Here is a 13,499-nt window from a genome sequence, read left to right on the forward strand (position 1 = left end):
CCCGCCCAGATTATCACCAGAAGGCTGTGAAGCACTCGGTTACACATCATATTGAGACAACTGGCCCCCCAGTTTCTTCACGCCCTCTTCGTTTGGCTACAGGTCGCCTAGTCATTGCTCGTGCTGAGTTTGAACACATGCAAGAGTTGGGGATTATCAGACCATCCAGCAGCAACTGGGCATCTCCTCTCCAAATGGCGCTGAAACCTACGCCTGGTGACTGGAGGCCGTGTGGGGACTATCGCTCTCTGAACGCAAGGACGGTGCCCGACAGATTCCCAGTCCCACACATCCAATACTTTTCTGCATCATTGTATGGCAAGAAAGTCTTTTCGACGTCTGTCAATTACTACTAAAGGCATATCAAGCTTTAATGATAGGCGTACTTTTTTAATACTGAGGAACATTTTCAAAGTTTACCGGAAAAGCTTCAAATTATATTTTTATTTCATGAGGACATAAAACAATATACTACCTGGGTTATATATAGTTTACTGCCCCAGGGGAATGGATACTTAGGAGAAAACCACAAATATCTAGTAATTAAGTACATGGCCCTATGGGAAAGTGTCACCTTGGACATGATTTTTTTTTTCAGGACTAGTGAAGAAATTTATTTTGTCCTAATCTTACTCTTTTGTTGCATATAATGTTTAACCAGCTGATTCCTCAGGAGCTGTAGTGTAGGGAGCTTGCACGCAAAAAAAGGCTGCTGCATTGTTAGGAGCGTGCACACTATTCTTTTTGCTTAATTCTTCTCCTTTCTGCTACACTGCACAGAGCTGACACAAAATGAGGTCGCTGCATTGTTAGGTAATAGTTCACGGTAATTTTGTTTTCGCCCCCCCCCCCCCAGAAAAGGAATGCAATTAAATTGTGTTCTGCTGCTTGGCGATAGGGACAAGCAGTGATATTATTGGTTAGAAACTGAAGTGTGTGTTGGAGTGAGCATTTGGAGCAAGATACCCTGGGCAGAACATATTTTAACCTTGGTTTGGGAAGGTTAGGTTTTCACCTTTTCCTGTGTGAGAGATGTTGCTGAGGTGTCTTGAGTGTTGAGACCGGTGTAACGAGGGTTTAAAGATTCAACACTAGCATCTTCAGGCTGGCTAATCCTAGAATCCTTCACATGACTGCCACACACACCATGATCAGCAACAAGGACCGGAATTACCAAGATATCCGTAAGTTTTGTAATGTTGTATTTTTGGTATTTTTGTTTAAAAAAAATGAAACCACTTAATAGCTTACATGGTATCTTAGATGTTATAATATTATATAATTTTTATTTTAAAACACAAGAGGAATAGTGTTTGTTTTTTATAGGAATTGTCCATTGGCATTGGAGTATATGAAAATATATATTATATGTCTCCTTTAAAATCTTTTTGGAAGAAATCTGTTTTATGGAAGGATTGTAATTTAATGTTGATTTAATAATATACAGTATAGTGAGCATCCAAATCATGATTAATCATAAAGTTTTTATTGAATAATGTTATCATTTATGCAAGGTAGTTATAGTTAATATAATTGTTGCATGATTATGGAGTGAGAACTTTTTCTAGAAAACTATATGTTATTTCTTTAAAGCAGTCGCAGTTTTGGTCTACCGTTTAGCTGGGCTAAGAGAGTACTATCCTTGTCAAGAGATACAACACGGGCTCTGGCCTGATGACGGACTCGCCGTCAACATTCAACACTTCTGAGTGAATGTTATTTAGGAACTACGTTGTGTTCCTGGTGATTGTCTTCATACACCCCAATTGTCGACTCAAGAGAACTTTCGTTCGCCAGTTCAGACAGTGGTATTGTCACCCGCTTTCATCGAAGAAAGTATGACTTAACCATAATATTTGAAATCATAAAGTTTATACCGGAACTCAGTTTCTTTCACAAGAAACCGAACTTTAATTATCATATTGCTGAAAGTGTTATTATTATATGCTAAAGTTATAGGTTTTCATATTACATTTCTTATAACATGTATAATTCATTATATTTACGTTCCTGCCCTATATTATGCAAAAGAAACTCCATATGCCTTTTCCAAATTGGATGTAATTATTCATCTGGTCATTGTATGCTGATTTAGGATATCGGAATATTGAATTAAACAGTTGAACTACAAACGTCAAAAAGTATTTATTGTTTCTTATGTTATTGATAACCGTGTTATTCAAGTTAATTACAAGTTAATTGATTTAAATTTTAAACAGGCAACGAACAAGTGACTGAAAGTTGTCCTTGCCCCTTGTCATAATTTACTTACCCAGTTGCCAATTTGAAATCAAGGGATCTCAATTTTAAAGCAGCAATAACTTTCTCATCGCTTGTCCGATTTCTTTCAAATTTTCACCAGTCTGTTTTCTTTATTTTTCTCCTTTCCAACAGAACATTTATTGACCAAGGCTGTGTTTCCCTTTAACCGTTGTTACTAAATCTTATTGTTCTTCATGAATGAATGAATGCGATATGAGCCAGTTTCCACCGAATAGACACGATTTCATCCACCCATCATATTATTACATTGCTCTGTATGATATCATTTATATGTTTTCCCTCCTCCCCTGCAATTATTTACCCGCCCCTAATCAATTCAAGATATTTTACCCCGTTTTTTAAATTTGTTTACACCAAAACATAAACACCAAATTCCAATTCACGACTAACATATTGCTCTTAATTCTTCTTTGTTGGTAATCTGTTCTAGTCCAACTCAATAATATCAGTCTTCGATTGACTAATGGCACTGGCCCTCATGAGGGTCGAGTTGAAATCTCCTATCTTGACCGGTGGAACGGACTATGTGGGAAGAAAGCGGATCGAACCAGAAGCGACGTTCTTTGTCGAAGTGTGGGCTATGATCGAGTGTTTGCAGTGTTGCAGCATGGGGCATTTGGGGAACCTCCAAACCTATACTTCGACCGCATCTGCTGTAAATCTGATGATATCTTTGAGGCATGTCATCTTAACCTCTATAAGCTCAATTACTGCGCAGGTGGTTTTGGCGGTACTTCAATATCATGTGACAGTCGTAAGTAGTGGTATATATACTTTTGCACCTGGATAATCAGGATTTATTTTAATTTTTATCCTTTATTATCATTGTATTATCATTTTATTTCATTTATCTATTTTTTTATGAAGGGGGGGGGGGTGAAAAAACGTGATGACACTGCAAACATAGCAGGAAGAGTAAGGTAAGGTCCTTAAAGGTCAAGTTCATAATTGTTGATATGAATCAATAAAGAAAAATCAAACAAGCATTACGCTGAAAATTACATCACAATCGGATATAAAATAAGTAGGTTGCGATAATTTAAAGTTTCGCTTATTTGTCACAAAACGGTTATATGCGTAACTCAGTGATATGCAAATGAGAGAGTCGATAATGTCTCTCACTCACTATTTTTTTTGTCTTTTATCGTTTGAATTTTAATATTTCAATTCTTACAGATTCGAAAATAAGGACCAACTTGGCATAACAATAAAGTGTTTAAATAATGGTAATTCCATATGTTCAGAGACGAATAAAAAAAAATTTCACATGACTATGACAATTTCATACAATTAAGCACAAAAGAAATAGTGAGTGGGTGACGTCATCAGTCTGTTCATTTGCATCCCGACTAGGATGTGCATATATATAACTGTTTTGTGAAATTGAGAGAAACTTTAAAATGTCATAACTTTCTTATTTTACATCCGATTTTGATGACATTTTCAGTGTTATGCTTGTTGGATTTTTCTTCTTTTATTCAAATCAACTTTTTATTGGGATGGACTCGTCCTTTAAAGGCGTTGTGATAACGGTGTCAAAACGGGACATCGATCAGGCACAAATTCGTTCCAGCTGGACGTCGCTCTTAATACTAGACCATGTCGTTCTTGCTACGAATTGGCAAGCCTACAAAGCGGGCACGACTGGGTGAAATAAACGTTTTGCCCGGAGCCAGCGAAAAATATTTTGCATTACTTTAGTACGACTGGAAAAAACGTGGCTACTCTCATACTACATACTTACTTACGCCTTACTGGCAGACCCCTTCTTGTGCTCTGTTATTCTTAGATTTTTGACTGGTTTAGGCAAATCCGTTAGTTCTCATCTTATATCATTCTATTTTTTGAAACATCTGGATGCCACTGGAGTGACTGGACTGTTTTGGGCTCATTTTCTAATTCCTTCATGGTGCTTTTTCTTCGTAAAGTTTTTGAGTTCTTGTCTCCTCTACCTACAGTCCACAGTGTAGCTATATTGGGAGGAAGCATATAAGCCTCACACATGGACATTGACTTCATTCACACTTGCTTATCCAAATGATGAATAGGATTAATCTATAGTTGATCTCATCATGACTCTATACACAATGGACTTTGGCAGATTAGCAGGCATTGTTCTGATCTTGACTTGGACCTTGTGTATGGAACAACGACTCTTGAGCTCTAACCAAATGACAATGGAAAAGGATGGACATGGCCTAGGAACTTTCTTCTTAGTTTCGACCCAGAAAGAGAGCGTTTGGCTCAACTACTCGTTGCAACTGATGGCGACAAATTATGCATCTGGACACTCAAACGAAGAAATGGGACTCGTCTCAGAGTGCATCGTGGAAAACGAGAAGAAGAAAGTTAAAGCACAAGCAAATAAACGTTATCGTAGGGCATCTGGAATCATGTTCATATTCCGGTCAGTATGGTGCAAATCGTGAAAACCTGGTTGATGTACGCAGCATTGGCAAGAATGCACTTTGTGTACTCCTAAATGCTCAATCAGTATGCAACAAGACACAATACATTGAATCATTTATCATTGAAAAGAATATAGATGTCTTGGCTCTCACAGAGACTTGACTAAACGAGGGGGATGATGCTACTCCTCAGGAATTTCTTTCAAATGGATATAGCTTCATCTCAGTCCCAAGGAAAGGAAGAGGCGGTGGAATTGGTCTTATAGCACAAAATCAAATCCAGATTTTACCATGCCCTATTGATCATTTCAGGAGTTTCGAATGGGCCAAGTTCCAATTGAACATGGGAAATAAATGCCTAATACTAGTCATAGTATACAGATCACCTCCATCTAATCAAATGGTCATACAAGACAAATGTTTCTTCCTGAATTCATGCCTATTCTTGACGAGCTATCAATAATTAATGAAGACTTCGTCCTCATGGGCGATTTTAACATTCATATGGATGCTCCAGATAATCCAGAGACAGTGAACTTCTTAAATGGACTCAATGACAGCAGCTTCACGCAACACACCAGCCAGCCAACACATATGGCAGGACATGTCATCGACCTTATCATCACAAGATCCCAGTGTGAAACGGTCAGTAAAGTGAAAGTTGGGGAATTTTATCAGACTATGCAGCCGTTCACTTTCTCTGTACATTCAACAAGCGAACGCAGCGCGTCGTGGTTAAGAGATATAGGAAACTTCGGTCGATTGATCTGCCGTCTATCTTGGAGGTTGTTCAGACATTGTTGAGTCGGGGATACTACATTAACTTAAACGTCGACCAACAAGCAGAGCTCCTCCACACTGCAATGAAGGACATGGTAGATGTTCATTCTCCAAATTAATAGACAATGAAAATTGTTAACCGCGAGCAAATGCCTTTGTATACTACTTCTGACAAACGAAAATAGAAACAGTGCGATAAGGGGGTTGAAAGACGCTGGAGGAAGTCTCGACAGTCAATCGGCAAAGTTTCATCAGTGAGCATAACCTCCTTAGAAAAACAATGTCTTGTGCCAAGAAAGATTACATCAAGCAGAAGGTTGATGATTGCAATAGTGATCAGAGGCAACTTTTTCGACTTGTAGATAATCTTCTTGGCAGGTCGAAATCCATTGCATTGCCCTCGGATTTAACATATATTGGAAAGCGTTTCAGTGTCTTTTTCCAAAAAAAAAAGGTTCGCAATGTAAGACAACCAATGATTGGACTGGCTTCCTCTACCAGGATGTCTGAAACACCTCCTGAGCATCAATGGCCAGATTTCAGCTAGTTTCAAGTGCCGAAATAGTAAAGATCATCAAATCATCACAAAGCAAATCTTGCGCTCTCGATCCAGTACCTACATGGATGGTGAAGAAAGCGCCAAATATGTTTACAGAGATGATATTGACTTTAATAGATTCTTCCTTGTTATCTGCTACATTGCCAGAATGCTTTAGGATTACTCTTGTTTTCCAATTCTGAAGAAGAGTACCCTTGATCGTGACTGTCTAATCAAATATAGACCCATCTCTCAGCTATAATTTGTCTCAAAGGTTCTAGAGAAAGTTGTAGCTCATCGCCTCTGTACTTTCTTGGAAGACAGTTGTCTATCTGAAGACCTTCGGTCAGCCTACAAGCCTGGCCACAGTGTTGAAACTGCCTTAATAAAAGTGACAAATTATATTTTAACAGCTGTAGACAAAAAGCAGATGGTCTTTTTGTCCTGATCGATCTTTCAGCAGCGTTTGACACTCGATCACGAGTTACTTCTGAGAAGGATTGCTGACCGCTTTGGAATAACTGGTGATGTTATTAAATGGTTTCAGTCATATGTGCAGGCGAGATCACAACAGGTAGCAGTTGTTGATACCACATCCGAGAAATACATAATAGATTGTCTGATTGTGGTGTGCCGCAGCGATCTTTGCTAGGACCGATACTGTTTACTATGTACACAGCCGCTCTTGGAGACATTGCGCGGCATCACGACATGAAGTACCAAAGACCTGAAGTACCATCTCTACGCAGACGACACTCAACTTTATGTGGCTTTCAATCAAGGTCTTGACCAAAATAATGCATACCTTCGTATTCACAACTGTGTAAAGGATATGCAGACATGGATGGAGAGAAATTTACTGAAACTGAACAAGGAGAAAACAAATCTTCTCCTCATTGGTTCACGCCACCAGCACTCCACTTTCGACCTGCAAGAACTTACAATAAACGGAGATGTTCTGCCTGTTTCTAATACTGTTCGAGACTTGGGTGTAATTTTTGACAAACTTTGAACATGGATGCACATATTTCGTCTACCTGCAAAAGTGTTTTCTATCACTTGCGAGACATAACGAAGATTCGCAGATTCCTCTCTGAACCAAATGCTGCAAAAGTCATCCATGCCCGTGTCACGACGCGAGTGGACTGTTGTAATGCCCTGCTTGCTGGTCTACCACATTCTTTGGCCTCAAGACTACAAAGAATACTCAACAACGCTGCCCGAGTTCTTAAAGGAGTGGGCAAATACGATCATATTACTCAACCCTAAAGAACCCCAATGGCTTCATGTGTCGAGAATAATTGAATACAAGATCCTGACATTAGTGTTCAAAGCTCTTCATGACCATGATGACGCAGCACCTACTCACATCAATGATCTTCTTGCCGTGAAGCAAGGCCACTATTCTTTACGATCTTCCATATCTACCACCCTCGTGAATCCTCGTAGCCGAACCAAGCATTGTGGAGATCGGGCTTTTAGCTATGTGCTCCCAGTTATGTGGAATAGACTGCTAAGTACTATCAGGAATATGAACACTCTGAAGACATTCCAATCAAGTGTCAAATATTACCTATTTTTGACAATCATATTAGTGAAGTCCATGTCTTATATTTGATGCTTTTAATTGTGAATACTTCCAATGTTTTTGTTAATTTAATATGTAGCGCATTGAGTAATGATTTATTAAAAAGTACGCATTAGAAATACTTGTTATTATTATTATATTTCAGCAGGATTATCGTTGACTGAATTGAGCAGAGAACGTGGCATATTCTGATTTTGGTTTCATGTTTTCTTTTTTCAGATCAGGATGTAGATATTAATCTTACCGGCGGTGGTGGGGATTACGAAGGTCGTGTTGAAGTATTCTTCGATCGAACTTGGGGAAAGATATGCGGCAATAGCCAGTGGACCTTCAATTCTGCTGACGTCGTGTGCAGACACAATGGCTATGACCATGCTTTCATCATCTACTATGACGACACTTTCAGTAAAGACAACATGACGACGGTGCAGTTTGATGAAGTTGACTGCGAAGGTTCAGAAACAAACCTGACATCATGCACAGCTTATAGATACAATGTAGGGTTTTGTAGAGACACCCCTCGAGAAGCAGCTGGCCTGACCTGCACTTCGGGTTAGTAAACAGCTTCTGAAATCAATGTTCTTCCTACACAGGAATAACCGTCGTTTCTGGGGATTTATATAACAATTTTTTTACATTTTACTTATAATCCTCATTCACCGTTGGTAGTACGTTAGTGCGAGCCCGCATGTGTAATCATTTCTCCCTATTCGGGCTTAATAGTGTTTTGTCTAGATTTTTTTAAGGTCTAAATTACATTATATTATCTTGAATGATGGCCCACTATTTTCGTTAGACTCTAATCTTTCTTTTGATACAACAAGATATGAAATAAAAGATCGAAAATGAATGTTACCGATGTCTTATTTTTTCACATTTTTTGCCGAAAAGGAAAAACTTGCAGACGTGTGTTGCTGCCCTCTACTTTCGTTGAGTAAGGCTTTTATCAAGGCTTTCCGATTATAATTTTCGATATGCGAGCGACAAGTTCTGAACGCACGCACAATTAGCAATATAAAAAGAAGCGCAACGCAGTGGCACGAATCGCGATATACAGCGACTGGTAAAGACGTCTGTAAGGATGATGACGTCATTCAAGATTGCAATTTACGATGACCAACGAAAGGTTCGAGGATGACTATGTTTTGATCATTTGATGAGAATTAGCGGTAACTGCTGTCTAAAGTACGAAATTCCTTAATTTTATATATTTACCTGTCAAGTTGGATGTATTTTTTTTGTTAATGTGATATTTTATGCACAAAACGATCCGAAAGTCTGGTTTCCGCCGAATGTTAGATCTAACTTTACTGCTAATACGTTGGCTTTACGTACGGGCCTCCATTGATTTCAGTCTATGTATTGGTGAGAGAAGCCAACGCAGTTCAGCGGAACAACCAAATACAGAGACTGAAGCTTTTGGTCTATGTTCTTCCTAATTTTTGTTCTTAAATTATCAATTAATATCTGCAGCCTCAAAATTGTCTGATTGTTGTGACGATATGTTATTTTCAGCTTTCATGATAACATTATGATTTACAGAAGTAGAGTGCTCAGCATGTATGTATGGTAGGGGGTCCTAAAGCTACGCACCACTCATCGCGCATGCAGTTTTCAATGGCAAATGCGCACTCTGTGTGTGGAACTGTGACTGCAGAGTGACGAACAATACCTATTCATTTTTTTTCAACAGAGGCTGCAATAAATCTCTAAATGCAGAGTAAAACCAACAACTGATTGGAATTTCGGAGTTATATTCACTTAAATTTCATATATCCTATAATAATGTGAACATATTTTTGAAGTTGAGGCACAGGAAATACTATTTTTTTGCATGATAAATCGAGTGCGTAGCTTTAGGACCCCTTCTACATCGGATGGCGTAATCAAGAGGGGTTCGGAAAACACGGCGGGATTTTCGTATTACGTGATTTTTGCGTTATTTTCTTCATGGTTAATGATCTTTAGAATATTTGCCACAAATTGGTGAAAGATAATTTGTTCAAATATTGAAATTGGCATAGTTTTATCGTTTGAAAACAAAGTGCGTAGCTTTAGGTCCCCCCATCATACACTCTCCTGTACATTTTTCATTCACACCATTTCTTACTTCTCCACACTGTGACATGCGCTATGGTGTATAATTATGATTAAAATTGATACTCATTTTCATCTGATAACTCCTGACATAAAAGCGGTCGAAAAGTAGTCTGTCCTGGAATAATTCGTAACGCAAAATGGTTCTTCATCAGAATCAGCATTAGAAGTCGACGTCAGGCTGGCCGGAGGTAAAGGTACCCATGAAGGTCAAATGGAGTTCCTCGTGGATGGTGTCTGGCGAAAACTCTGCGGTGAGGAAACGACTTTTCAGGAGGCTGACGTCTTCTGCCAATCACTTGGATATGAACGGTCATTCGCTCTTGTCCAGGACGGCAGTGTATTTTCCAGCAGTGACGACAGAGACCCATTCTTTGACTATTTGGATTGTACTGGGTCAGAAGACAAAGTTACTAGCTGTAGAATGTTGCGTTCTAAAGAAGGGACGTGTAGTTCTCTGTATGGTGCAGCAGCAATATCTTGTGAGACAGGTTTGTGGAACACCCTCTAACGTTCTATATCCTTATGACAATAAATGAATGTGATAATCGATGCTTTATAATGTCTATAAAAATACCTTTAAATTCCAGTAGCTCATTTGAAAGTAATTGTTATTGTTTTTAGTCTACCTATTTCTTCATGGTCAATTCTTGTACAACCTAGGTAAAGACGACCTACCATTGTTCCCTATAAATAATAATTATGTACAAACCAAACTGTGACGTAAAGTTATGCTAATTACTCTTACAGAAACGCATAAGACACACTGAACATAACATTTATAAAGCAATTCAAGAAATTTGATTTCATTGCCATTGAGCTAGTATTTTTTTCTCCTAGATGATCCAGTCAATATTCGCCTCGTTGCTGGTCAAGAATCTTTCGAAGGTCGCGTTGAAATCTTTTACGATGGATCCTGGGGTTCGATCTGTGCTTCGAAACCTTGGAACATTGCCACGTCTGCTCTTGTTTGTAGCTTGCTCGGATACCATGATAAAAATAACATCACCTTCTTCGACGACGATCGCTATGGCGACCTGACCGATCCTTTCCGTTTCGACGAATTAGACTGTAAAGGTGTCAAAACCGCCAGTTCGATCAAGTCATGTCAGCTTCGTAAGTTCAGTGCTGGTTATTGTAGAAGCGGATACGCCAGTGTTCAATGTGACCAAGGTAAGTATCGTCAATACATGACACTGTCAATATTATTTACATGTATGTAATTTTGATTTGCAAGACCTACCGTTAAGTACTTCCCCGGTGAAAGTCAATTTATACAGGATGGTTCATCCAAAAACAAATTTTAAAAATGCTAGTTGACGAATTGTTAGCTATATGAATGATCTTTTTTCAAATTGGTAATGGGACAAACTATCACTTGCAAAGCAATCTAGTATGGTTGCCATTCACAAGAAATTGAAAAAAAAATAAACCATGTGAATTAACCAAATTAACATATTCGTTTATTCAAAAAATGATAAAAGTATTGTGGGTCGGCTTAACAATTAACAGATTTTTTTAACGACCAGCTTGCACGCAAGTATTTTATGTGGGGATTACCAGTACTACGCGCAGGGGAATATGCGCAAAAAATAGGGACATCATTCCAAAAGACAAAAGGTACCAAATCATAGAATGTAACGAACTTTAACAAACCCTCAAGTTAAAGCAGTAGTTCGCACCTGCATGTTCGAGAGGAATGCAACATTACAAGTTTTAAGAACAAATCGTCGAAGTCGCCGATGAGACTCGATAGCTTAGTCGGTAGAGCGGGTGGTTCGGATTCCGGTGACCCGGGTTCGAATCCCACTTGATGAGCTAGTGCCATTTGGTAAGGCATTAATCATCATTACCAGGTCCCTTGAAAAGGACCTTAAGCTGTCGGTCCCCTGTTTGCTTGCTTACAAGCATTCATGCTTTCTTAGCAATTAGGTAAAAAAATATATCACCACCACCACCTCTAAGATTCATCAAGTGTAGATAGAGGCGGAAATAGTAACACATCCTCAACGCGGTCGGCCAATTTAAGGTTCGTTTGCCAAATTCAGGCTGCTACAACAGTTGCAGCGGCATTACCGATATAAGCGAGTTTTCCCACTCCCACGCAGAACGAATAAAAAAAACCATCAAATGTATTGACAATGGAAGTCAAATTAAAATGGATAGCTGAGAGGTCTTTGTCGAAAATTGGTGAGCCGGGACAACAGATCGTCCTTAATTGAAAAATTGCAAATTTGTAGTTTATTGGGTCCAGGACGAAACTGCTGTTTTGATTCACCAATTTTCGACAAAGACTTCTGGGTTGTTCATTGTTATGAAGGACAGTTGATAATACATTCTCTATGTTTCTGAAAGCCCTCTGCCTCGCGGTGCGGAAACTCCCTTTTAAAATTGAGATCTACAACCGGCCTTGGCGAGAATAAAGCCAGTCATGACCGCGAAAGTGTTCGTGTGGAAGCGGAAGTTCCCTTGTGCTGATGTCGCACAGTTTTACGTAAGGCCGCGTTTTCCCGTATTTGCGAAACCGTTTATAAACGAGAGTTAATCGAATACACAGACATAGCTTGCCATCGCACCCCTGTCGGTGTATGCCGCTGAGCAAAACACGCTAATATTTCGACATCTCATCCAAGAATCATAATATGTATCATAAATAAAACTGAACAAATTTTGTTCAGTTGTATTTCTAACGAAGACGTAGAGCGTCAATAACGCTGATCTTTATTACGGCTCCATATAATTTAATAATGAAATAGATATATATCATTTAAACGCAAAAAGAACAGTTATGATTAACTTGCTGAAGGTACACGGATTTGCAAGAAATATAAAACGTTACCCTTCGACATTGGAACACAGTATCAATAGGGCGACGTAATCTCACGTGTATATACGTACAAATCGGATTATTCAAGCCTCTGTTTCATGGGTTCAATGCTTCTTTGGATCCGCTCATTGCATCTGAATTAGCAGGGACTTTCATATTAATCTTATATTCACATTTTAGCTTCGACCAAATCCGTGCCAACATCCATCCAGACCACCCAGGCTGCATGGGCTGTGATCAATTCTACTTCTAATAATCGATCTTTTAATCGGGTAAATAATATAATGTGACTGCTCATACTGACTCCATGCATTGCTCGTTCCCATTTGTGTTTCTCTTCTTTTGTTGTATTCTCAATAGACTATACTATAGGAATAAATAAAACATTTCCGTTTCATTTCTTATGAATCAAATGTCTCTAAGCTTATTGCCATGAATTCATCGTATATTCATGATATTGGGTTCATGATGAGAATCGTACATATTAAAGAATGAATTAAGCCATTGAAGCTTGATTAACGTGCTTGCCGATTAAACGATTGATAACAACGTTTAATTTTGCTACTTTATTTCGTATTGAACAGAATCAAACATAAACCATGAAGTCCGTGCACGATCAATCATAGCCAAACTAACTGGTAAAGCTTTGGAAGTAAGACCTACTTTACAGGTCAGGGCCTGTTGTATAAACAGTCTGGCGCACTAACGCTTTCCCGCTATTCACGAAAAGAATGGAAATAGGCTATCGCACTTCGCTGAGCCGTCTTCCAAGGTCGCTCTCGTTTGATTGCAGTCGTTTAATGTTAATCCCGTACGTATATGCATACGTACTTGGAATGGTTATTGGTTGCATCACGAACTGTGGTGTAGTTGACATTTTGTTGTTTTTCTTGTACAAATAAAAAATAGACTATGAATGTACATGTAGGCGTTTTTTAGTTGTTTTCACGCAATTTCTAAAATAACCCACATGTATAA

At 38.8% G+C, this 13,499-nt stretch overlaps 1 protein-coding gene across 1 annotated transcript; it reads left to right on the forward strand.

The window, feature by feature from the left end:
• The first annotated feature begins 1,129 nt into the window (after positions 1 to 1,129).
• LOC135155959 (neurotrypsin-like) lies at positions 1,130 to 13,227 on the forward strand. The gene is made up of 6 exons (XM_064106574.1): positions 1,130 to 1,184; positions 2,714 to 3,037; positions 7,817 to 8,149; positions 9,850 to 10,185; positions 10,535 to 10,867; positions 13,106 to 13,227. Exons 1-6 carry the CDS (start codon positions 1,130 to 1,132, stop codon positions 13,225 to 13,227), a joined length of 1,503 nt encoding a protein of 500 aa, XP_063962644.1.
• Positions 13,228 to 13,499: the final 272 nt, after the last annotated feature.

This window comes from Lytechinus pictus, chromosome 11 (genome assembly GCF_037042905.1).
Source record: "Lytechinus pictus isolate F3 Inbred chromosome 11, Lp3.0, whole genome shotgun sequence".
Taxonomy (NCBI): domain Eukaryota; kingdom Metazoa; phylum Echinodermata; class Echinoidea; order Temnopleuroida; family Toxopneustidae; genus Lytechinus; species Lytechinus pictus.